This window comes from Diadema antillarum, unplaced genomic scaffold (genome assembly GCF_040938485.1).
Source record: "Diadema antillarum isolate AM-2024a unplaced genomic scaffold, OU_Dant_1.0 scf00000143, whole genome shotgun sequence".
Classification (NCBI taxonomy): Eukaryota; Metazoa; Echinodermata; class Echinoidea; order Diadematoida; family Diadematidae; genus Diadema; species Diadema antillarum.
Window position 1 is genome coordinate 421564 of NW_027271032.1, and position 26438 is coordinate 448001.

A 26438-nucleotide genomic window follows, 5' to 3' on the forward strand; every position below is an offset into this window, starting at 1 on the left:
AAAAACAAAAAAACATTTAGCTGGAGCTGCTGTTTCTTTGTTTGTTTTATTTTTCAATCTCTCGCTTTCTCTTTTATTTCCTAACTAACTTTGTCCATCACAATGGTCCTTGTCCTATTGAGCTTTCTAGCTTTGTGCACGTAAACGAAAGCTCGAAGCAATACAAAGCAAATCCTGCGAAAAAGATCCTATAATGTTATTTGTGTTTATGATTTAGGTTTTTGAGAATGGATGTAAACGTACAGAATATTCCACAAACCTCTTAGAAAATGTAAGACTAAAAATTCAATAGTAATCTCAGAATATTTTTGTCTACATCATGGCACATTGTGGCCACATGACATCATTTATTGAGAGACGTTGGGTTGCTGGAGATGTTGCACATGTTGCACGTGTTGAGACTGCATCATACTCATGACCAGCTCAGCCTCGTGAGGTATCATGGTGGCAACAAGTTGCTGGACCGATTGGTCCTCGGGATGCGGGGTATCCTGCACGATTTGCTCCACCACAGCGGTTGGGACCGTCTCGACAACAGTGGGAATCCCCGCATGAATGGCGGCCTGCTGGATGCTGCCACCATTCGCGTGTTGCTGGTGGTGTTGCTGCTGCTGAAGTTGTTGCTGGTGATGTTGTTGTTGCTGATGATGGTGATGCTGTTGCTGCTCCTGGTTGTGTTGGTTGGCGTGGTACAGGTGATCGGAAATGATGTGGGTCATGTTGCCAGCACTGTCTACAACCTGATGCGAGACGGCTACGGAAGGTACTGTGTATTCAACGATTTCTTGAATGCCCGTACTGGTTGCAACTTGAATTGATGTTGGTATCGAACCTGCGATCTGCAGACAGGTCAAAAGAGGGAAATTATTTGGTCATTGCTAAGCACGACATAAAAGCGAAATCATGATGAACAGAAAATGCCATTTGTAAACGAGTAGGTTCCTTGCTGGAAAGAACTTTAAAATCATGTGATAACACTTGAAAGAGAAAACAATTTGAGCGCGACATTTCAGATACAGGTGGTTTCAATGTAACTTATTTACAGTTTACAGTGTTTCCCTTCAGAATATCACACAGACACACACATTCACTGACAAGATAACTTTTATACATACAATCTGTACTAAATCGATTTCGTCTACACGCCCATTCATTGCTGTCAGTGTACAGTACATGACAGTCTCTCATATAAAAATATTGTCAAAACAATATGACTGGTAATCAGTAAGTGTATCATCTATTCAATGTTGGTGGGGGCAGGGGGTCCATCACTCTAACCTGTGTTGCAATGACCTGTGCCTGGGAATTGGCACCGTTATCCATGCCGGGATGCGGGGTGGAAATGATGTGGACCTCCTGCGCCGAGGCGACGGCCGCGGCAAGCTTGCTAAGGGCCGTGGAACCAATGGCCTCTTCCTCAGAAAGACCCTCTGCTACCATCACCTGGCCCGGATGCATTACCGTGGCAACAGGGACCTGCTGGTGTCAGGGATGAACCAAGGCATACAAGGAAAATGAATCCAAAATACAAGACATACATAATTATGTGAATTCAGAGAATGCAGCAACATTTTGCAGCAGGACGCATCAATGAAGCGAGAAGAAAATCGGACAATCCGTTCAAAACTTATGAATTTTTAAAGATTTTGCAGCAGCCATCGCTAGATGAGAAGTGTAAGACACTCTACGACGTCATGCATGGAGAACGATCGTATAAAGAAATAAGAAACTCAACATGATATATTCATTTTTCTAGCGTGAAGAAAGAGCACTTGATTTCCCTCATTTAGAGAGCAGGGGGAATGATAATAAAACATGTCATTAACAAGTCGAGTGAATCTGTAATTTTCATTAAAGAATGAAAATTTGTGGAATTCTCTTCATATCTTCCTTATACATGTATCATATACAGTATATGGTTGTACATAAGTGAACTCAGGTACTGTAGCGCACGTAGTCTTCTCACCCAGAAGTGCACCGAAACTGTACAAATTCATAACTAAGTCAACGGATTGTTCGTTTTTCCACCAAATTTGCCGATGTGTTCTACTAATAATGCAGCTCAACCCACATGTACATTTATGTTTCGGACTGTGATTTCGTTCATTTCTTCTTCTTTTTTACGCCTCCTCTTTTAGTTTTCTCCCTCTGTGCACTTTTTGACGTCTATCATGGGGTTTCGAGCATCTTAACTTCAAAATCTTTACGGGTAAAAAAGTAGGTCATTTCAGGGACATACCAAATAAACGTTAAATAGCTTTTGATGAGAAGGGGGATATGTGATTTGCAACGCTTTTCACGGGTGGTGTACCGAGTCTGAGTACGTGTATGAATGGGAACAAATTATACCAGAGTGTTGGCTCAGTGAGTAGAGCGGCTGCCCTCACAATCGGGAGGTCGTGGGTTCAAACCCCGGCCGCGTCATACCAAAAGACGTTAAAAGATGGGAGTTGCTGCTGCCTTGTTTGCCGTTCAACAGTTGAAAAGGTTAGAGCAACGTCGATCTGGCGCTCCTCAGTGGCTGCCGGGCCCACGATCAATTGGGCAAAATGAATTTCCATTCTTGGACAATAAAATTTGGAGTTTGTATCCAAAACAATTATTATTATTATTATTATTATATACATATTTATCTAACTACATTGATTGACAAAATTACCATTTGATACATTTTGTTTCTGCCTTGTAGCCTTGAGTCTCCATTACCATACAGATAACGGACATCACGATCATTTAGATTCTTTATAAATTTTCATCTAAGGATGTATACATAAATCAGAAATGATGAATTTCCCTTTGAATTTCTAATACCAAAGAGCTATTCAACATAATTACCATTTAGAGTATCATTCGATGGAAGAGAAATAATGAATGAAAATGATCACGTACGTGCATCACTACTCCATCGCCCGAGATGTCATCAGGTTGGACGTGCGTCACCTGGATCGACTGCACGTTACCCTGGTCCTCAAGCAGCGTCAGACCGCCCTGCTGCTGCTCCTCCGTTCTCTGGCGCCGATTTTTACCCTTTAAAACCTTCAGCTTCACGCCACCAGCCTTGTTCGCACGCTTCTTGCCAGACGGCGCGCGGAGCGGCGTGGGGACGGCGTGGCCGTCGGTGGAGATGACGGAGACCGGGAACTCGGGCATTTTGTCGCCGAGCTCTTTCTGGTGCGTGTCCACGTGCTTCCACATGTTGCCGCTGTACGCGGTAGTCCAGTGGCAGATGTTACACTGGTAGGGGCGAGCTTTAGCGTGTTTGCACATTACGTGTTCAGATATGATCTTGTTGGTGGCACCTGTCAAAGAATATGACGTCAAACAGGGAAAATATGAAAATACTGCGACGATATAATATACATGTAGGTTTTTTTTTATTGAATACTGTAATATCACCGTTATTCCCTTTTGGTATTAGTTTATTTGTATTTCTATTCGTCTTCAAGAAAAAAAAAACACATCTGAATCTGTGCAACTTGCACAACAATCGTCATAACTAATATCACATATTAATGAAACGAGATTCTATCACTTTGTTCGGGTGGGATACTAAGCATTATACCATAACAAAATTACACATCAATTAATTGTAATTCCAATCGATAATACTTTTTTTTTTCTTTTTTCTTTTCAGCGTCATCATTATTTTCAAGTGTTAGTATTGCGATCATTATTTCACTTAGATTTGTAATTGGATCTACGAAGTTTGTGAAAGCAATATTTGCATGTATGAAATCAACACCAAAACCGACGACTGTATGTCCCATCCTTAGAACTGCGCAGATGATTAGTGTCTTGTCCAGGCAGAACAACTACTGCAGGACGTGATTGTCAATATCAAAGACCCAGCAGCATGGAGAGTCATGAGTGGCCCAATTCATCCGCTGACCACTGCCCATCGCGGGTTACATTCGAAAACCACGAATAACACCGGTCAGCGAATATGTGCAACGAAGCGTACGCTCATCGGTAACGGCCGACTACATGCAGTAGAGATTCTTCGGCTGTTCGTGAACTTTACATAGAGATCGGTAATAAAGCTATACACAATTCGTTCGGAGGATTTTTTTTAATATATCCGAGCCGGGCCAGCCTCCCAAATCCACGGTATCCCCACGGCAAATGCATAAATATTAGATATACAAGTAGAGCATACAAGAAACCGTATAGCAACGCAAGGTCCAATACCTCTAAAATCACAGTGCGGGCATTTCACCGGCTGCATTCCCTCATGGGTGCGAATGTGGAGCACCAGGTTGTTCTTGGTCTTGCTGGCGTAGGGGCACAGGTGGCACTTGAACTGCCGGTTCTCCTTGTGGATGCGCATGTGATAGTCAAGACTGGACTGCTTCCGGCCGATGTACGGACACATTGTGCAGGGGAAGAGGAGCATGGCTCGCGGATTCTGATACTCGTCGCCGTTGATCAGTAGGCCGTGCTTCTGCCTGATGTGATCCTACGTGAGATGGGGAACAAAAGGGTGGGGGAGTGAAATGGTATGCAAACCAACTATGCAATTCTGAGCAGCATGATATTGCTCAAGTCAAATTTCATGTCTCCTTTATATTAAAAGAAAACGGCCTGTAATGTTATACGAGTTTTAATGTTGTACACTCAATTCAAAGACAATTATTAATGTAAGTTAATTCTTAAAACTCAAATGATTTCACTGATAAGCAGAGCTCAATTGTTTTCTTGTTGTTGAATGCAGAAATGATCATATCCAGTTTTCTCTCCATTTGTGACATCATGTTGGTGTTTTTCCTTCCTCTGTCTATCTTTCACTCTTTCTCGCCTGTGCAGTCCAAAAATCGCATTTTCACACAGACGTTTGCCGTTTCGCCTTCTGAACTACATGAGAATCGTGCTTAATGAAATCATCTCATGTACATGTACTGCATGTCGGTTAGACGAGCAGAAATATTGAGCTAAGAGGAACCAGTTGTACTTAAAGTATAATGATGTTCTTAAATTTTGGGTTACAACTAGTTTTTGTCATATTGCCCCTGACACAACAAAACTTTAATCACACATGTCACTTATTACCAGGCTAAACCATCCCACCATGCGTTATTTTTACATTGTATAGAACAATCCTGAGCACAAGTATAGGAAGAAAACGTACTTCTGTTTCAACAATTTCAGTTCCGATTTCCGGAATGATCTTTGTTAGATTACCTTGAGAACGGCCTTGTCGGCACACCTGTACTCGCATGAGATGCACTTGATGTTTTTCTCCTGATCCGTTGCATGCATCCGTCTGTAGTGCACCTTAAGATTATAAGGTGTAGTCGTACATTTCCCGCACTTGTCGCACATGTAGTCTTTTGCCCCTGTGTGAACGATGCGATGCTTCTTGAGATCGTGGTAACGGTTGGAGGAGAAATTACACTTGTCACAACGGTGCAGCTGCAGCATATGTCTGTGCTCTGCCGACATATGCATTCTAATGACGTCTTCAGCTTCCGCGACAAAGTTGCTGCATTCGGTGCAGTGAATTTGCTCACTTCCTTCGCGGAAGTGTGCGTACTTGTGGCTCAGCATTACGTCCTCCTGGTTGTACTTGGCATGACAGACGTCGCACACAAAAGCGACGAGGCGGCTCTGAAATTTCTCGCGGTCTTCGCCGCGCAGTCGTTTGGCGTACGTCGCACGTTTCTTCGGTGGGTCTTCGTGTTTGGGCGGTCGTCCTACTGGTCTCTTTCGTTTAGGGGGTCTCCCAGGCCCCCTCTTCCGAGGCGTTTCTTCTTCCTCCTCCTCCTCCTCCTCATCATCATCATCATCATCGTTTTCCACATCCTGATTTTCTCCTTGCACAGCTTCGCTACTTCCTCCGAGGCTTTTGTTTTGTATTTTCTTCTTCTCGAGGTACGTCGAGAACTCTGACAGATCTGCATCCGGCGCACTGAGCATCTTCGTGAGGGGCGGCTTGATGTGAATCATGGTCACGTGACTGCGGAGGGCAGCGATCCGCGGAAACTCTTTGGTGCACAACTCGTAGTCGCACGCAACTTTGGTGAGCATCTGGTCATGGACTTTCCGATAGTGATGACGCATGTTTCGCCAGTGTAGACACATGAACTGGCAGATAAAGCACCGAAAACCCTCCATGTTTGGCACGTGACACTTGGTGTGGACGTCAAGTTCCGCCTCAGACATGCCCCGTCGGCATGATTCGTTCTCACAGACGAACATGTCCTCCTTATCTTTAGCTTCAAAGTTTTTCTGCCACTCTCTGACACGATCGAGAAGGATCTTGGAGAATATTTTGTTTGAAACAGCCAGTTTAACTCTCGGTCCTCTGTTTCCTCTTCGTGATTTGAATTCATCCGCTGCTATCCATCCACGGTCAACATCACTTTCTTTGTCCCTTTTTCTGGGCCTTCCTCGCCGTCTCGGCTTTTCCTCATAGAGCTCAGATTTCACCTTGTCTTCAATTTCTTCTCCTTCCTCATCAGATGACCCACTCGCTTCCTCGTCGCTCAATCTTTCCTTCTCTTTATGACCATCACTGCTTTTCTCCTCCTCACTTAACTCTTCGAGTTTTTCATCATCGAACGGCGTCATGTTGAAGGGGACTTTTGCTTTTCGCTTTCTCATTCCACGACCAAGGGCTTCCGTCCCATCCTCTGCGGCCGGCGAAGATTTGGGCACCTGAATGGAGAGCTTCTGATAAGAGGCATTCGACTTCCCTCGTGGACGGCCTCGTTTCTTTGGTGGCGGCTTTTCCTTAGTCTGTAATTCGTGCGCCTCCTTTTCACCATCTTCCTTCTCGTCAGTTGGCGCCGAGGCAGCTGGTGGTGTTGCGCTCTTATTTTGGGAGACAACCTCAACTTCGGTGTGTTCATTAAGAAAATGTTCAGCAATTTCGGCCTTGCTGCTTCCAGTGAACTGGCAAAGTTTGCAGCGAAACTGCAACTCTCCATCTTGAAAATCGCTCATTTTGTTTTCCCTGTGGAAAGAGAAGATCATTCGAGCATTAACAGAGTTTACAAGAACAAAGATATTATATAAATGCACACAATCAACAAATGTCTCATCAATCGCCTACTCACATGCATCATTTGGAAACTCTCCCACTGGTTCGCACATTAGATGTACGTGTTATGTCATGTTATTAATATTTGAACACCAGAGGTTGACGATTTGTTATCATTAAGCCTATACATACATGCTTTAGCCTGTGTGATTATTATTTTTTTTAGTGTGTGGGTGTGTGTGTGTGTGTGTGTGTGTGTGTTATCCCATGAAATGTTGCGCATGGGGGGGGGGGGGGACGGGTGACATATCCCCCATGCGCAACATTTTCTTTTCTTTTACTGGAAAATCTTTCAGAATCACTATCTTGTGAAATTATAAAATCATCCCCGTTCCACAGGGATATGTTTTTTCTCATCAGTCAGTTGTCGAAAGCAAAGTTGCTTCCGGCAACCCACATAAGTGTACACTGTATATATGGGATCACAGTCTGATGAATCCGACTTGTACTGGTCACCTATCAGGTCAAGGTCAGACACGTCGGGCACGATCCAATGAGGCAAAATCGTCCAATGAGGATCACACGAGCAATGTCTGACACTGACCTGATAGTCGACCGACACAATCGGATTCATCAGACTGCGATCCGATACACTTTGGTGAGCGGCCGGGAAGCAACAGACTTTGCTTCCGACGAGTAACCGATGAGAATAAAATCTCTGTGTTTTGGTGTATAACGTTCTAGCTGCATTATGTCAAGAGTAGGATAGAAGTATTAAGGTGTCCATACAATATGTATCGCAGAGGGAATTAGCTTGTATACAGTTATATACTGGCTAAATGTATGACAATAATTTATTTATGGACAATATGGCTTGGCCTTGAATATGTGCAATTGTGTACTTATTCATCTTTGGAAGAGGGGTCTTTTAAGAGCCGGAACTAGCCCTATATGTTGTATTTCATAACTCTGTTTACTTCTTATTCAGTGTTAATCATGTTCTGGGCCTTTTATGTGTAAGGGAAAAAAATATGCGCGCCCTAATGCGGCGTCTGGCGGCTGCCAGCTCCAAGTTAGACGTATTGGCCCGAATTCACGAAGGCAGTACAAATGAAACCATGGTTTAAACCATGGACAAGAACCGTGGAGCGCCAAGTGTCGCACGGAATATTTCGTTACGAAATCGGTCGTTTCGTCGACAAAATGACCGTTTCGTTAACGAAATTATCATTTCGTGGACGAAATGTTCATTTAATTACAAAATGTTGTCATTTCGTTACAATATAATCATTTCATCGACCAAATGACTGATTTCGTAACGAAATATTTCATGCGACACTTGGCGCTCCATGGTTTTTGTCCAAGGTTGAATTAAACCATGGTTTCATTTGTACCACCTTCGTGAATTCGGGCCATTATGTCGCTGAAAATCGGCTCTAAAAGTGGCAAAAGGTGGTCATAGAATTGAGTTGGAAATCCGTGGAAATCTAAACTTTTCATTCGGATATATTAAAAAGACATATAATTAGCCTCTTTTCCCGGATATTTACCATACAATATTTCATGAAGACTAATTTTTTTTTTTGCATTTTTACAGCGTTCATGACGTTTAATGAACTTAATTAAAGAGGTTAAAATTTGCTCTAAAATTCGTGATATGTTGCATTTTGTTAGGAAATAATTATACCCTTTTAATGTACCAGAGTTAGATATTTTAGTGAAGTATCATCTCTTAAGATGGCTTGTCAAAAATTAAAAATCCAAAGTGACCAAAATGACTTTTGCCATGGCACGCATATTTAACTGGTAATGTGGTATCTCTCTGGCCCACTTTGCGTCGTCTACATCAACTGACGGACGGACGAACGGACAACCTGAAAACATGATGCGGTACGACGGTAGGCCTACGTGATGCGGAAAAAAAAACAGAAACTATGACTCCAAAAGAGAGGATTACACGCCCCATTCCCCCCCCCCCCCGCCTCCGTTTTCTGTCCGTACACCAGAGCAGGGACAGGATTGACGGGTGGGGGCTGTTACCCACCCCTTTCCCCTCTCCCCCTCCCTCCCCTCACATTCACACACACACACACACACACACACACACACACACTCACACGTACATAATTTATACGATAAAACGTTCCGCGGCCCGCCCCTGCAATGACTGGTGTATAATACCTATTATACAACGTCCAATTAGATCCTTGTAATTTGATTGGAGGATTGTTGGTGACGTAATATTAAATAAGTACTCCATTCAACGCGCCGTGCAATTTTGGTTCTATTTTTGCGTGCAACTTGGTTCGATTTTTTCGTTCTATTCCACGGTTCGAGAAATTGCTCGGTACTGCGTGTACTGCGTGTTGCGTATTGAGGATCGCATGCAGCTAGCGCAGGTACGTGTGCGGCACAATGCATGCGCGTACATAGGCCTACGTAGTGCTAGTGTACGTGTATGAGCGCTAGTATAGCTGTGACCTGTATCTACACTGATTGCACAAGCCAGAAAGAGAATCGCGGTGGATCCACATGTAAGTAGGCCCTATAGCTATATTTTTCATACATATATAGACTTCTAGGCCTACTTAGACCAAAAAGATCTACTTGGACGTTGTATAAATCAAATAGTGTATGGTCTTTACTCGTGCAATGGAACGAGATTTCGCACTCGGTGAAAGATGAGGCGCACTATTCAACTCGGCTTCGCCTCGTTGAATAGAGCGCCTCTATCTTTCACCTCGTGCGAAATCTCGTACCATTGCACTCGTGACCATTCACTATTTGTATAAAAGTTTTCGACGGCGACGACTTTCCTGCCATGCACTGTGCCAGGCTAAAAGTATTAAAAAAACAAAAACAAAAACAAAAACAAAAACAAAAACAAAAACGGAATTCACATTTTGTTTTAGCAATATATTACTTTTTGTCCTTTTGGCCAGCTCTGACGAAGATAAAATCTCCAACTCCTTTTGACTCAATTGACAGCTAAGTGCCGCTAATTCCTCTCGTACGTTGTATGGATATCCCTGTAGTATCCGTGTGTGGTTTGTTTGGATCACGCATCTTAGTGGGGTGGCTTAGTGACAAATATACTGATAATCGTGACACGCCGGACAAAAGTGTCATTTTTTCCTCAGACATTTGTATATATATGAGGATCAAAATTAGGGGGTGCTCCAAGAAATCCGCTAACAGAAAAGATGAGAAAATGCCCTTAATTTGTACATAACAATAGTGTCTGAATTCAAAGACTATACACAGGGCATTCGCCAGGTTTCTGTACAATGCAATGCAATGTACATGGTTGCTAGTCTTAAAATTCAGACCCATAATACGACATATTGTGTGCACGTTTACAGTAATACACCATTTTTACTGGTTTTCCTATGGTAACAGGTGGTTAGTCTGTGTTGCAGACCTGAGGGAGGTGTGTTGGAATAGTCCAGTTTTCTTAAGCACCTTTTCATTAAATAATTTCCTATAATTTCTGGTAAAGGATTTTTTTAGTACTGTCTACCTCCTGTAGAGAAATGGCAAAGAGTGACATGTGACTCTGGCTCAGATACTTTAAATCTTGGGCAATGACTGAGCCAGGTGTAGGACTATGTCACAGTTCATTTTTTCTCCCAGAACTACTAGTTTACCAGTAGAAGAGCTGCATATTCCATTGAGAACTTAAGGTTTTGGGTATTGACCTACATATTTCCTAACAAATTTAACCCGTTTCCTCCAAGATTGTGTGAATTCCATAGGTTTAGCGCAGGGATTACCTGGTTCCCGTAAGCAATTTTTATAGTCCGCACCTCCCCTCTTTATATGTTTCTTATTTCTTGTGGGGGTTATTCAAATGTTTAAAAAGGTTAAAAGTCTATTTTCATAGATGAAGTTGAATTTAGACAATTTGAATATTTTTAAAAATATATTGATATTTGTAATTTCACTCATAAAGACTTAAAGCGGTTTGAATATTTTTGGTCTGATAGCTATGTATAGACATGTTATTAAAAAGTAAAAGCAATGTTTGATTGGTTCACATTATCCAAAGAGGGTGGGATGTAGTTGGCTGGTGAACAAAGTCTATGGGGAAGTTTAAAAAGTTGATAGAAATAAAACAAAATCGGCATAGAGCAGAATCTAAATCACAATATGATATGACAAAATTCCCGACCCCAAAGGCGGTTGATTCTATGATGCTTTATGTCAAAATACATTCCACCCAAAATACATGTGATTGATAGGAGGAAAAAGTATAGTACATTAAAAACAATATAGTTCAACTAACCCCATTAGTCGAGCAGCATAATGAAATGATTGTTAAGTTTTATCGCCTTGTCAATTGAAGATGATGTTACATAATGACAATTATCAAAGTCAGCTAGATCTACGAGTATATCAAGAAACCAAAAAGAAGGGGTGGGGTGGGGTGGGGAGAGAAGAATGAAGTAAGTTATTAGTATTTGTAGTTTTGGTTTTCAGTATATTCATTTTAATTTCCTTAATTTCCGTTAGGTCATCATGGATTGGAGCATTTGTGTACTAGTAATCTGCCAGGAACAAACACAAGAAAAACTTAAAGGTCCTATATTATACACTTTTGGGAGAGTGACTTGAAAAAAAAAATGTTCAGGATATCACATTTTATGCATAATATGTGTAGGTCTGGGGGCATTTCATGAAGCATTTTGTCCGACAAGTTGTCGGACAAATTTGCTCTCTGCCAATCAGATGCAAGGATTTCTGTAGTTTGTAACAGTTTGTCAGAAAAATATCTGACCAAACTGCTTCATGAAATGCCCCCCTGGGGGGCATTTCATGAAGCATTTTTGTCCGACAACTTGTCGGACAAAAATGCTCTCAGCCAATCAGATGCAAGGATTTCAGTAGCTTTTAACATTTTGTCAGACGAAATATCTGACAAAACGCTTCATGAAATGCCCCCCAGTTGTATCACAAGACATCCTACCATATACAGTTTTTGCAATCAAAGCAAACATATAAAGAGATATCAGTATTTTTCTCATTAAAGCATAAATGCGGACGGTTTAGTCTGGAAACATGTTATCATAGAAATATTGTTCACATTTTGTGTTATTAACAATACTTAACATTGATTATACAGATTCATTTTTTACAGAGGTTCTTTGTATCCGTAACTTACACTTAAGAATAATTTTCAAGCACTAATTTTGGGTTTTTGCCTTTAATTATCCACAAAAAGGAGGACTCAGTGCATAAAAGGTGTATGCTTTATTTTTGGAAAATGTTGAGGAGATCAGGAAAATAATATATATTGATGTAGATTTTGGACCTGAAGGAGCAGTTCAAGCATTTTTAAGAAACAATGCCTTGTGGCATCGTTCTTATCATCAAAAATTAATAATGGCAAACTCAAATGAAAATTGGAGGGGGGAAGAAAAGATGAACATAATGACATGAGACAGCTTGGTAAAGATTAAACGCTAAAATAGACAATGCAGCCTCTTTTCTCAGTTCATACTTATCCAGAGTGTGTGCTTTCTTTCCAGTACCGGTATTATTATTTAGATAGGTTATAGGGGAATCCCTTTGAATTGTGTGATACATCATTTTAAAGCTTACAGTCTGCTCTTTCAGAATCTGTCCTTAAAGGACAAGTCCACTTTCATGCGCACGTGGATTCAGTGAATACAACAATATTAGTAGGACACATCACAGAAAGCTTGGAAAAAATCGTACAATCCGTTCAAAAGTTATGATTTTTTAAGGTATCTGCACAGTCGCGGCTGGATGAAAAGACTACCACAGTGTATGATGTCACATGCACACATTCTAAGGAAAATGAAATGAGAATTTCACAAAACCATACTTTTTGAATAAAGTTCACATAGTTTCTTTGACTTGCTACTTACGTATGTCAAGGGTAAAATTATTCCCCCTGCCTTCTGAAAGAGAAGTCGAGTATCCTTTTGTAAGCGAAAATAATTTATGTTGAATTTTCTTTATTCATTCTTTATATCGTTGTACACATGTGACATTACAAGGTATAGTAGTCTTCTCATCCAGCCTCGACTGCATGAGCAGAAACTTCAAAAATTCATAACTTTAGAACGGATTGTCCAATTTTCCTCAAACTCTCACTGATGTGTTCTACTATTGTTGCTGCATTCACTCAACCCACATGCTATAAAGGTGACAAATCTTTGTCTGGCGACTTTTTTGTTGATCAATTATACCAACCCTGATGGAAATCTCTTCAAATTCATAAGTTCTGAAGTCTCCTTTAAGTTTAACCAAAATCTATATATGTAGTTGCCATGGCAACATACCACTTAACACTAATGAAAAGTATTTCAAACCTCTATACATCCCGTTGATCAGTTGTACCTATTCAAATGGAATCTCTTCCAAACTGGAAAATAGCCTCCTGTAACTAACTTCAATCAAAAACCCTCGTTTTGGGTTGCCATGGCAACGCACAAATCAACAATTATATTTGACCCCTGGTTTATACTCTTGGTACCTTCTATATAACGTTCATATCAAATTTTGTGAAAATTGAATCTTCCTACCTGGAGAAATAAACAAAAACATGATTTTTAGAAAAAGTTCATTGACCTTTGACCTTTGACCTTTGGAAAATTCACCCCAAATTCAATCAAAATATTTTACTTGTTCTCAATATTCTTCCTGCCAAGTTTTATCCAGATTGGATATTCCTGACCTGAGAAATAGCCAAAAAACCTATTTCACAAATAAAGGTCATTGACCTTTGACCTCTGACCTCCTTCCCAGCATCAATTTTCTTGGAGCACCCTATTTTTTGAGAAGGTACATCATGAAGTACCTTTGGTGAAAAAATCATGCTTTTGTCCGCCGTGTCACGATAATTTCACCAAGCCACCCCACTATCTATCTACATTTATATTTGCTTTGGATGCTACGTATTTATTCCAGAGTTACACGGCACAGGAACTCAAATTTCTGGCAGCTTTCTAAACAGATATGGCCAAAAATAAAAGGGCACAAAAGCAATTTCAAAATTGGTCAGCTAGCAGCTTTTAATCGTTCGATAAAGTGAGCGGGTTCGAACCCATGTTCTACGGTAAGAACCAAATTAAAGCGCGGAGAAACCTCTATGATAAAAACTGCTGAACTCTAACTACTCACCCATGATAGACATACTGGACACACTGGCATTCACTTATGCATTGTACATACAAGTATTATGTGTGTGTGCCTTACTGTCTGCTGCCCTCTATGGCCAATGTCCAATTTTGTTTCAGTACGAGTGTAATATGACTTTTATTCCTATCTTACAGAAAATTAAGTTTGCAATTGATGATCAACATTAAAAAATAATAAGAGTTAACTTTTCTTTTAAGTAATTGCATAGCTTCAATGTAATTCACATACGATTTTAACTAAATGCTTCGTCAGTGCAATATAACCAATTTCATAATTATAGAATTATTGTACATAATATTGTTCTATTACCACTTATTCTATTCCCTTACCCAGTTTCGGTCTCAACAAAATTGGGAAATTTTGGATGTTCTCGGTGACCACCTAACACACCGAGGACCAAATATGACAGAAAGGATAGAGCTTTCAAACTACACATCATGCCACATCAGGGAGTTGGTGATTGCTCTGTGACAGTACCTCTGTAATACTGTACATCCTAGAAATAGAATTGATGCCTGTTCATATACGGTGAATAATGGAGCTCCCACACTGTTGTCGTCCCCGCTTTAGATCAAAGACAAGGCAAGGCACGACAAAAATCTAGAATCTATGCGAAAATAAGTGTAACTGTAAGCTTATTTTCACACGTACCGGTACATATATGTAGAGTACGTTCATTATCGCTTGCATTTTGTATTAATTAGCTCGTACCTAACAGAGCCTACAAACTAACGAAAGGGTACAGCCTACAGGTTTATACAGATACTACGTTTGGTTTGGATCAGTGGCTTGTCAAGCCAATTAGGGGCCTAACTCAGTAACTGTTAAAAATCTTACATGACACAGCACAGCAGTCATTTGAGTTATATGTCTAACTCTTCTTAGCATCTAGCAGCTAGCTCAAACACAGCCGCCCTGCTACTGAGTACTAGTATCATCCCTCGATACGGATCGACCGACTGAGACACCGGCTACTCGTCGTCGAACGACGCGCGAGGGCCAGGACGACGACTGGGTCCCCGGTGCTTAAGTGGCCGCGCCGCCGCTGCGAGCTGCAGCAGCAGCTTGTCTGTACACTACAGTACCTCACACACGCACACAATCATGTACCGTACTCCTGCGCGTACAAAAGCCTATTACACATTTGAATAGGCTCTACGCTAGCCGCCATCTTGAATCACATGCCAGTTCCACCAGTCATTCTCAGGTACAAAACCTGTCAAATTACGTGAATAACAACAATACTGGAATGTAGACTCGATGAAAAGAGTACATAAAATTGCAAAATAACTTACCACTGCTGATGTCGCGCAGGAATAACGGCAATGAGAAATATCTACACCATTAGTCGTACGTAAATATCAAGGTTTCGCAGTCTAATATTCAGGATGCTAGACTTGCACGAGTCGTGAACTCACGATATACACTAGTACAGGTACATCGTACGCACACGTGTACGTGATGCAGAAAAATACACTGTTTAGTATGCCTGCAATGCGAGCACTTGTGGTACGCACCGTGCGACTACACCGGTGTGTGCATGTATGCGAAGCGATCACACGCAACTTATCATGAGTACGCTCATACACATCATGCCAGTGAAAATTGTTCGATTATTGGATGGCGCGAAAAACAAAGGTCTGCCCATTGCATGGTTCACCATTCAAAAGTTCCTGTGTCCAAAGTTGATAAACAAATATAAGTTTTGACTGATTTCTATGTTCGAATGGGCGAAATCCCACTGTGTTCCCATCCCATCCCATCAACACAAAAAATAAGACAGGGCCACAAATTTTTTCAAGCATCAGGTTCCACTAAGCTCGAAAACGGTGTGAGAACGAAATTTTCTTTCTTCACCATTTCGATCAATTATTTCACGGGTGTACACTAATTTCTGACGCTCCTCTTGGTATCTGTTGTTCAAAAAAATATATGACAAACGCAAACAGAAAAATTAACCAGAAATCAATATTATTTGATATTGGAAATTGAGCAAAGAAAATGAGATTCCATCGGGTTGGAATCTCATTTTCTTTGCTCAATTTTCCACGAAAAATATATGACTCTAAATGAGTTGTTTTTATCAATTTCAACTAGTGATTGGCAATTAGCCTTTATCGGCGCAAGTGTGCACTGATCACTCAGTTCTTAAGAGCAATAGCCGTGAAAAAATATTGACAAACTCAATGGGCGTATCCAATTTAACCCGGTATATACCATGCATCTTATACACGAGTGTTCATTGCATAACATTGTATTTATGGCTATTGCAACAGAGAATAAACATACAGTGCTACATACGTCGACAAATTAATGTCCGACCGCAGTTGCTATGAAAAATACTGTTTACATTCTCGCAGTCACCCTTGGAATGTCGATCCCTACTCTCACTTCCGCCTTTTTGCCATAATTATCTTTCTCGTTCCTTTATTCGTGGTCGTGCATTCCATGCAGCATTTATATTGTGTATAGGCTTTATGATCCAGTGCATAGGCCTACACCTGCACTATAATATACGCTTTAAAGATGAGTGACAAAAGCCAACGTATAATGGAGATGTAGGCCTACTATATACATTGAGTAACGTAATATATAGTCCACGCGTTGGTCACTAATATAAAAAAAAAGAGAGAGAGAACGGAACTCAAGTTCCTGTTGTCAGTTTATTTTGACTCAAAAATCTTCGGGTGAAAATTTGTGTCAAAATAAGCTGTTGGCACCATATACATATTTTCTGGAATTATTCTAATTTCGCATACTGTGATGTACTCGGATGGTATAATCTGTTTCATTCTTATTCTAATGGCATGTAAATGCATTCGGTAAACATTTTGTACATAAACCTGTACTCTATGTAGCATATCATTAGTACATGTATATCCATATAGGGTTCCAATTGAGCCCTCTTGTATACACACACACACACACACACACACACACACACACACACACACACACACATATATATATATATATACAGTGCGAGAAGGAGAGCAATATTTTGGACGTATAGCTAGTGATCAACGTGCGTATTTATTGCCGAGCTTTCGGTCTCGTTAGGACCTTTATCAGGGCTGTAACGACACAAAATGACTCACTCGTATGGCTACACTAATAAATATATATACATGTATACACACTAATATAAATCCAACTGGCGTGAGTCTATAATGACTATGTATATGAATCAATCCGTAATTTTAACAGAATACAATAATAATATACATAATTAATTGCATACTATTGAATACATTTCATATCAAACTCGTGTTATTAATTGAGATGAAGGTATAAAACAAAAACATCAATTCAATATCTTCATATTGTGTGTGACACGCACGTTGATCACTAGCTACGTTCACGATTGCTCTTCTCGCACTGAGCATAAATAATGAAGGAGCTACACTAGTGCTGTAAATGGTCTAGACCCCTTCTCGCAGTCTATATATATACATATATATATATATATATATATATATATACATATATATAGTGTTTCCGATATGATGCTTTGCAATTCCTTTGATATTATTTGTCTGTATTCCATAGGGGTCTACATTTTACAAGTTGTGCTTTTTAGTAGTCCCCTCCACATTTGCGATTATACATTGTATCGAGAAACGATTGAATATATATATATATATATATATATATATATGGCCTAATGCGTTTGTGTATGCAAGGAATCTATGAAAAGAAAAATGATACCGTTTCAAGCTTTATTCCCAATAAATCGATATGTGATACTGTATTGACAAGAGCAAACATAACAATTTTATCCAGAAGTCATATTACCATGATAATTGCACCATTAACACACTCTGCCCGAGCGTTGGGGAGAATCATATCAACCTGTCACGTAATAACGAAGTATATCCCTTTTACAAAGCTGACGTCATGAAATTTTGTGCGGTTGAAAAATAATGACTTCCAATCTCGTGTATGAAATATTTACGATAATACACCTCAGAGTTTGATGGTACAGTATTGGTGGAGATGAAAATTGGGCTTTAACTTTTTTGTGAGATACCAAGAAAACACTTATGAAATAGTACAGAGCATACAATTTTAAGAGGAATTCAAAGTTTATTTGATGAAAATCGGGTTTGGAATAGCTGAAACATATAAAAACTAAGTAAAACAAACCGATCGCAATAAAATGTGGGTCCCACACTTTCTATAGGACCGCTCTGTTTTGGATATCTTGGCCATTTCAAAACCAATTTTCATCAAATAAACATTTAATCCCTCTTGGAATTACATGCTCTGTCATATTCCATAAGAGGTTTCTCACTATCTCACCAAAAAATGATAAAAACCTGAGGTTAAGTCTCAACCAAAACTATACGATCCCTTTAAAACACACACACACAAACGAAATGGAAAACTAGCCCCATGTCACTCGAGAATATGCTCCCTCTTTCTACAGAGAATAAGGATTGACAATTTTTGGAGGTTCGAGTAAATTCTCTGGATCTATTGCTTCCTCCTGCATCATAAAGACGTTTTCAGGACACCATTTCATGGAAGTTGTCAGCCCTAACATTTCAGTAAAATCCTTGGTTCTGATCGGCTGAGAAGCTGTGGTTACTGACCTTTACTATGGTAATTATCAGAGACTGACAACTTGTCTGTGCTGACAACTTTCATGAAACGGTGCCAAGTCTAATCATTCTTATGAAAGATCTAAAGTATACGTGTACCTCCACAAAAGTACAAGCTTAAGAAAGGAATCTAATTTTCACGGTTGCAAAAGGGACACACGAACTTAAAAGGCAAATAATATATAGTGGAAACTTCGGGGGGGGGGGGGGGAGGGGTAACTACTGTCCCTGCTGGAACCAGTCTAGCCAAAGACGGTCCTGCTGACACATTCCTTTTGGAGATGAACTCCTGATCTCACATGACACCATTGCTGTTTAACCAGATGTTTTTCTTAACTGATATCTTGATCCTCTGTTGTTTTTCCTCTCTGCTCTTTGCGAAAAAGCAGCATGTATACATCTATAGAGACACTTCGTTACGTTTTCAACATCATCCATCTATACTGGTAAATAATAGAACGCATACACCATGGTTCGTTTTCACAATGCAGTCATATCATGTCCATCACTTTTCCCGCCATCCTTCATGTCACTACAATGCCCGGCTATATCTGCGGAGGAATGTCCATTCTGTGAAGCTAGCTCAACTACATCCTGGGCTATGTCGTCACTGTGTGTCTGAATTGATACTGGTGGCTGTACGGTTTCGTCGGACATTTGACCCAAGGCGTCGTCATCGTTGTCCTTCGCTGCCGGAGTGTGGATCCCGGCTTCAATGGCCGCGCTCACCGCCGCGTCGTGGACGCAATGAGCATCCTGCTGCTGAATCATGTTTATAAACAGGAATTTGTTAATTTGGAATAAACAATCGTGGTAACATAATGGGTGCAGCAGACAGTGTGATACCAATCAAAGTACTCAGTAAGTCGTGGGGAAATGAACCACGTAAGAGCATTTAATAGGAAAATGGTCTCCTTGTATTGAAAGTATAACAATGTGACATATCTCTTATGCTATGTTTACCACACATAACAACATTAAGTCGCATGTCACTGAATTTAATGCGATCGTATAACATCACGTCAGACATTCTGTTGCTTCATGGCTGGAAATGCATACACCAGGTATACACGAAGGGGAGGATCAACTGTTAGCATCCTCAGTCGCTCTCGTAGATGTATTTGGTACTAAAAAGTGGTTAATTGATGACACAGCTAAAAAAAAAGCAGTTTATAGTGCACAAGTTTGAAAGGCAATGTATTTGTACAGTATTCCTTGTCTTTGACTTGAATGAATACCTCACGATATGTATAACTTACATCTTGCTGGACTGTTTGGACGATTGTAATTCGGCTACCATCACCAACTCCAGATGGAAGTTCAGTTGTGTGTGTCCCTGGTTCCAGCTGGGCCAGTGCCAAGACAGCAACCTCAACATCTGGGTTCATAGTTGACGAGACGATGCTCCCGTCCTCTCTAACGTGCAGGACCTCGACAACCTTGTCAGATTCCCCCGTCTTTCCTACAGCGTCGTGAGAAATGAAGATCTCCATGTGGCCCAATTTCTCGTGAAGGCCATCACCGAGGGCGCTGCTCAGTTGGGAATTGGTATCTTGGAGCTGAGCAACCACCTGTTGGCCGATGGTGTTCACTCCGATGGCATCGTCGTGTATTTCAACAAGTTGCAGGTGGCTGTCGCCAGGTACACCACCATCACATTCGGCATCAGGTCTCCCGACTGTCTCCTCCGAGATCTGAACAACTTGGAGCTCGCTCCCGGGTGCAACTTCTTGGTGACCCGACAGCTCGTAAAGACCAACTTCGTGCCTTGCTTCAATGAGTGTCTGACCTAGTGTCACTGCAGTGTATTCAGCACTGTCTGTTCTTGATTGACCCCTCATCTTTCCAGTGGGTGCCTTCGGCATCTCCGGAAGTACAACCCCTTTCAGGAGGTCCGTGTCAATGATGACTGGCTCCTCCGGCATTTCTGTACCGAGATCTTTCCTGTGCTGGTTGAGGTGCTTCCACATATTCCCACTGTATGCAGTCCGCCACTGGCAAATTTTGCAAAGATACGGTTCGATATGGAGATGTCGCCGCATGATGTGCTCAGACAATCTCTTCTTGGAAGCCGCTGCGTATCAGAACGGAGTGGATACGGTAATTAATAATATGGTTAGATTCAGCACTGTTTACGCCGTGAAGATACATTCAGATTGGAATGATACAAGGCGGTATGGATGGAGTAAGTGAATGAGTGAGTGCAATGATCATGTTGGAAAACATGTTGAGCTTCATATGACGTGATGGAAAGGCGCTGATAATAATTCTCAACGTTATTTTTTATGTTAATACACAAATGTAATTATCATAAAAGCTCATTGTTACGTCCAAATGCAGCGAGAACAACATTTTGCAATATTGTGCATTTCCGCCCATTCGATATCCATTTCTTGTGCAAAATTATTCGAGTTATCAGCCCTTTTGACGCTATTTAGAATTTTGTGCATATAAAATTGCATGGTGACACAATACGAATGATGATATCACTCAAATTACCTCTAAAATCGCAGAACTGGCAGGAGGCAGGTTGCAGTCCCTCGTGCGTTTGCATGTGTATCTTCAGGTGGTTTTTGGTCTTGCTGGCGTATGGACAGCGGTTGCATTTGAAGCGGCGTTGTTCGGTGTGGACACGCATGTGGAACTCTAGGCTCTGCTTCTTGTGACCAACATAGTCGCACTGGGGACAGCGGTGATAGATAGGATTCTTCAGCATGTGCTTGTGATGCTGTTTGATGTGATCCTGTATCAAAAAAAAAAAAATAGTTCAATAAAGATCGTATAAGCAGTGTGCCCCGAAATCGTCAATCTCTGAACATTTAAGGTCATTCCACTACATAACTTTCCTGTTCATGCAGAGACAAGTTCATCGTAAATCATGTTTCGTGCCAGCTTCACCGATGAAATACAACATAATGGCTCTCACAATATTGAAGTTTTACCGTCGAAGGCCTACTCTTCTAATTCACTTTCATTTTCAATCTGTTAAACATCTGTTTTCATAATATGGTATTCTTGTCTCACATTCCCACCATTTCAGGAGTATGAAACATTAGCATATAAGGCTCGACAGAAATCTTGGAGATCACTGAAATGATTTTATTGGTAATCAGTTTGCCTAACACTATCATGATAATCAGAGTGAATATTCAATTCAACTTACCCTGAGGACCGATTTATCGGCACATCGGTAGGGACACGCTGAGCACTGAACCGTCTTCTGCTCTTCCGTGGTGTGTTTCCTGAATTTGTGCACTTTGAGGTTGTACTGATTGGCCAGCACCTTTCCACACTGTTGACACGTCACGCCTTTCTGGCCAGTGTGCATGGCCTGGTGTGTGCTCATTTGATAGAACCTATTAGTTGCAAAGGGGCACTCGGCGCATTGATATCTCATCAGTTTGTTCTTATGTTCCTCGTGGTAGTGCTCTCTTAGCATCTCGACACCCGCACAGACAATGGTGCACTCCGGACAGTAAAAAGTTCCTTCTTGATCGGTGATGTGGCTTTCCTTATGCTCAAGCATGGAAGTTTCGTCTCTAAATTTCGCGGCACATAATTCACAAATGAAAGTCACCTTTTCTCGGTGGTCGTCATCAGACTTTTCTCGATGGGCTCTGTCATTCTTATGACGCTTTTGTTTCCTTTTCCTATGAGGTCTACTCGAAGTGTCCTCACTGTTGTTTGTTCCACAGCCACTCTTTTGCGTGGTCTGGTCTATGTTTAATTCACCTTTTGTGTCTTCGCTTCCGATCTTGAATTCTTTGAGATCAATGCTTCCACTCAGAATCTCATTCACCAATTGCTCCTTGATATGTTTCTCTAGAACGTGTCTGCGGAGCTGGTTGGATCTGTCAAATGTGTGCTTGCAGACGCCTTGGTCACAGTGGTACAATCTCCCTGTGTTTTTGGCGTGTCTCTTCTGCAAGTGCTTCCGCATGTGACGCCAGTGCAGGCACATGAAATCACAGTGTGGACACCGGAGACCATCCATAGATTTAGCGTGACAAGTCTCGTGTAACAGAAGTTCATGCTCCATCATCTTCAAGCTGCAGTCTGGGAAGGAACAGGTCCTGATAGATTCTTCTTTACGTCTCTTTTGCACTGCGCGCCACTCATGCATTATTTTCTCAACTTTATGATTGAACTGCTCTAACGCCACTGGCAATCTTTTGATCTTCTGATTTACAGTTTCTGATCGCGCAATTTTGGCAGCCAAGTCAACTTCATCACAATCGGCACTCGTGCATTTAAGTTCGTTCGTCCTCAATTCCGTGCCATTCTTACCATCCTCAATGTCAGCTGCTGGGCGAGGTTTACGTACTTCATGATGTCTTCGCTTCTTTTTCGTAGCTCTTCTCGATACAGTGCAAGAAGAACCCTTCTTTACAGTCATTTTGCGTTTTTTGGTACCTAAGGATTTATCTGCATGTCCTTGATTTGATTCCGTGTGCTTCTCTGCTATTTCGCTTATCGAGTCACAAGATACCTGTTCTTTGTCGACAGTGGCATGAATTTCATCTGCCGCTTCTTGAAATGCTGTTGCGACAACATGACGATCTCTATCATTGTTCGCAGGACTCTCCTCTGTCACTGTGTCAATTTTCACCCTTTGTTCACTTCCAAGACTTCCATTTGTAGATGCCCTATCTTTCTCTCCTGTCTCTTTGTTCTCAGAGCAAATTTCTCGGCACTCAACTCTTGCTGACTCTTCTTTCTTCTCTGTTTTGTCTTTCTTACGGGCATGTGATGTATAAACCTTGTCTGTCTTGTCAGACTTGTCCAACTCTGATTCGGATGATGAATCTCCTAGGCACTCTCCTTTTCCTCTTCCCACGACCAAGCTCATCGGAATCTTCTGGAGTCTCCATGCTGCTACTGTCGGATTTCGATTCGCCTGTCTTTGTCGCGATCTTCCTCTTTCTACCACGGGAAGGCTGGGGGCATCCCCTCATCAGAGGTGTCTTCAACTGGTGTGCTGCAGAGAACAAAAGTCGACGTCCATATGTTTCTGGAGATAATGGACAGCTATTGCCTCTTGTGTGGAATCGGTGTGAAGACATTCCTTACAGCTTGAATTTGGGAGTTGCTCTGCGTCTGTTCAAACATATTGACCCAACATCCGGAACACTATCTGAAAAAGAAATGATAATTCCGTCGTTGATAAGCCATTGATTGAATAGAAAGTTCACATTCGTTTGTGTGTGTGTGTGGGGGGGGGGGGGGGGTGTTCCGGTAAAAGCTGAGAAAAATTAACAGATCAATAAAATACATGTCTGTACTACGATTTTGTTTGGGAGGGGGGTAGGCATAGAGGATCAATACTCTCTATCGCGACTGTACAATAGGTCGTCTTTTGGGAAAATCTCACAGAACGGTCTTGGGTTTCAGAGTTGACATTCAACATTACATGTATACGATGTCTCATACATGTATTTTCATTATATTTTGTTCTAGCATAATGAATACAAAAAATCTGGCCTTATACATGTAGAACTAAGGCGAGGGAAATGTAGGCCTACACTCAACATAGTCAGTAGCAAGACTGACTGGAAAGAAATGTGTCCTTCAATGGATTCATGAAATATAAACCTTTATGGAATTTTCTCAATATATCTTTCTGATTCATATCGCTGTCACTGCTTTGTGATAATCACGAATTGTTGCAGTCTTCTCATCCAGCAATGGCGCTGCATGTCGAAGCTTTAAAAATGCATAACTTTTGAATGGAAAACAATTTTATTGTCCGATTTTCCCTCAAACTTCATTGATGTGTCGATTCCCTTACCCCCTTCTATACTCAGTATTATTTATATTACGGTATTATACGCAAACTAGTATGCTCATTCCTCCCTTTCAAAGCACCCAGCCCCCTCCCTCCCCCCCCCCCCCTCCCTCACACCGCGGTCTCTGGACTGCGCTTAATACGGCAAGGCTTTTTCTGCCCCCCCCCCCCACCAAAAAAAAAAATTATAATAATAAATATATGAATAAATAAATAAAGAGAATAAATAAATAAAAATGAATAAATGAAACAAAAATAGAATAAAATAAAATAAAATAAAATAAAATAAAATGAAATAAAATAAAAAATAAAAAAATCGAGAGCACTGCATCCCCTTTCTCATGTGAGCTCACATTCCAACCACGTATAGAAGCTCCCACTTTACCTCATTATACAATACATCAGAAGTATCAAGTGTGTGTGCATGTGTTCAAAATGAGATTTTAGAACTCACATTGAACCGAACAGAAATTAAAATCTAACGGCATAAATCAATACTTGATCAATTTTTCTATAATTTTCAAGATATTTTATAATTACCCCCATTCTAAAGAAATCTACGGGTGAATAAGTCAAATACACCTCTCCACTTTAGTTTCTTTGTTTGTTTGTTTAACAATTCTCGGGCCACATTTCGTCAAACAAAAAGTATACTCCGTGTTATGATGCCAGATATTTTGGGAACACTCAGCGCGGTCCCTATCCGACCCCCGAGTGGGCGCGTGGGATGTGTTCTTGCATGGTCTACGCTGTTAAAAACCCGGCATTTAATACGCAATGGATGCAAAGCAATTACTAGTATCTACAGTCACGAGTTAGGCCCTATATCCGGATGCAGTTAAAGCAGCTAACAAATTTAAAGTGGGATTTGAATATAAGGATTTGTGTGGGTTTTTTAAATTGTTTTTTGTTCATCTGTTTTCTGGGGTGTGTTTTGGGGGCAGAAAGGAGTGATCAGGTCCATCAGATTATCCAGGTCATCATGCATCCACTCAAATAGCTTAATTTTAATCATCTCATCTAATTCAGGAGTTTGAATACAAAATTAGGGTACATAAATGTCATTTTCATTTTTTTAAAGGTATACTAAAGGTCGCATCATTAATAGAGACATGCGAAGAAAAGCTTCAAGGGCCAGAAAAGACACCGAATTTGCGGGTCCATTTGAATTACCCAGGCCATACTCTCTATTCTAAAATTGTTTTTAACCACTTCATCTAAATGAGAATTCGTACAAAAACTAATAATCAAACGCCATATTTTCATTTTTTTAAACTGCGTTCATTACTAAAAATACTTTCAAAGATAAGTTGAAGATAAGAACATATATTTTAATTATTTCCTTATTTTTTCATAATTCTAAATCTCAAATATCTCAAATTGATAGAACTGAGATAATTTAGTGGGGTAAGTTTCATTCGGAACTTTTCATATCGGTGTCAATTATTTGTTGTCATGTGAAGTTGCGTGATACAACTGTTTCACCAAATAATTGACCGTTTCACTAAATTAAGTCATAATAAAGAAGCCAGACGAAAATAAAAAAGGAAAAAAAAACTGACTTAATAGACCATATCATAATGTATGGAGTTGGAAACATTTATGGCATTGATGACCACCTATAGGCCTACCTTAAAATGTATATTCCCTCATCGAAAAAAAAAAAGGAAAAAAAGTCAGGGATCCCGAGATACCCCACACCCAAGAACAGCTCAGCATTCCACAATATATTAGGGCATAATTATTCCTACATCAGGAATACCGGTACTTTCGGATGCCTTGATCAGTGACATGAAAAGTTAAATTGTTGAAAATTTTTAGCCTTTTGGCTTTGCCGAATCAGGGAGAATTGGTAGATGTACTTGAATATAAAATACTTGGCAATCTCGCTTCCAAAAATCAT

The 26438-nt window shown here is 40.7% G+C and overlaps 2 protein-coding genes across 2 annotated transcripts; both read right to left on the reverse strand.

The window, feature by feature from the left end:
- LOC139721449 (uncharacterized) lies at positions 1–5939 on the reverse strand. Its single transcript, XM_071632763.1, has 5 exons — positions 5179–5939; positions 4189–4456; positions 2890–3299; positions 1288–1476; positions 1–839 (listed from the first exon to the last, which is right to left on the reverse strand). Exons 1-5 carry the CDS (start codon positions 5911–5913, stop codon positions 348–350), a joined length of 2094 nt encoding a protein of 697 aa, XP_071488864.1. The 5' UTR covers positions 5914–5939; the 3' UTR covers positions 1–347.
- Positions 5940–5945: 6 nt separating this feature from the next.
- On the reverse strand, positions 5946–23599 carry LOC139721407 (uncharacterized). The gene is made up of 6 exons (XM_071632722.1): positions 21914–23599; positions 21250–21493; positions 20010–20824; positions 19235–19512; positions 6105–6952; positions 5946–5953 (listed from the first exon to the last, which is right to left on the reverse strand). Exons 1-6 carry the CDS (start codon positions 23597–23599, stop codon positions 5946–5948), a joined length of 3879 nt encoding a protein of 1292 aa, XP_071488823.1.
- Between the last annotated feature and the right edge of the window lie 2839 nt (positions 23600–26438).

Coding starts and splice junctions, on each gene's coding strand:
- LOC139721449 (XM_071632763.1), bottom strand. CDS start 5,913: ATGCTCAGTGCGCCGGATGCAGATCTGTCAGAGTTCTCGACGTACCTC. Junction 1,477..2,889: donor GCGATGGAGTAGTGATGCAC/GTACGTGATCAT, acceptor TGACACCAGCAG/GTCCCTGTTGCCACGGTAAT. Junction 840..1,287: donor ATTCCCAGGCACAGGTCATT/GCAACACAGGTT, acceptor ACCTGTCTGCAG/ATCGCAGGTTCGATACCAAC.
- LOC139721407 (XM_071632722.1), bottom strand. CDS start 23,599: ATGAGCTTGGTCGTGGGAAGAGGAAAAGGAGAGTGCCTAGGAGATTCA. Junction 21,494..21,913: donor CCGATAAATCGGTCCTCAGG/GTAAGTTGAATT, acceptor TTTTTGATACAG/GATCACATCAAACAGCATCA. Junction 19,513..20,009: donor TCCAAACAGTCCAGCAAGAT/GTAAGTTATACA, acceptor AACATGATTCAG/CAGCAGGATGCTCATTGCGT.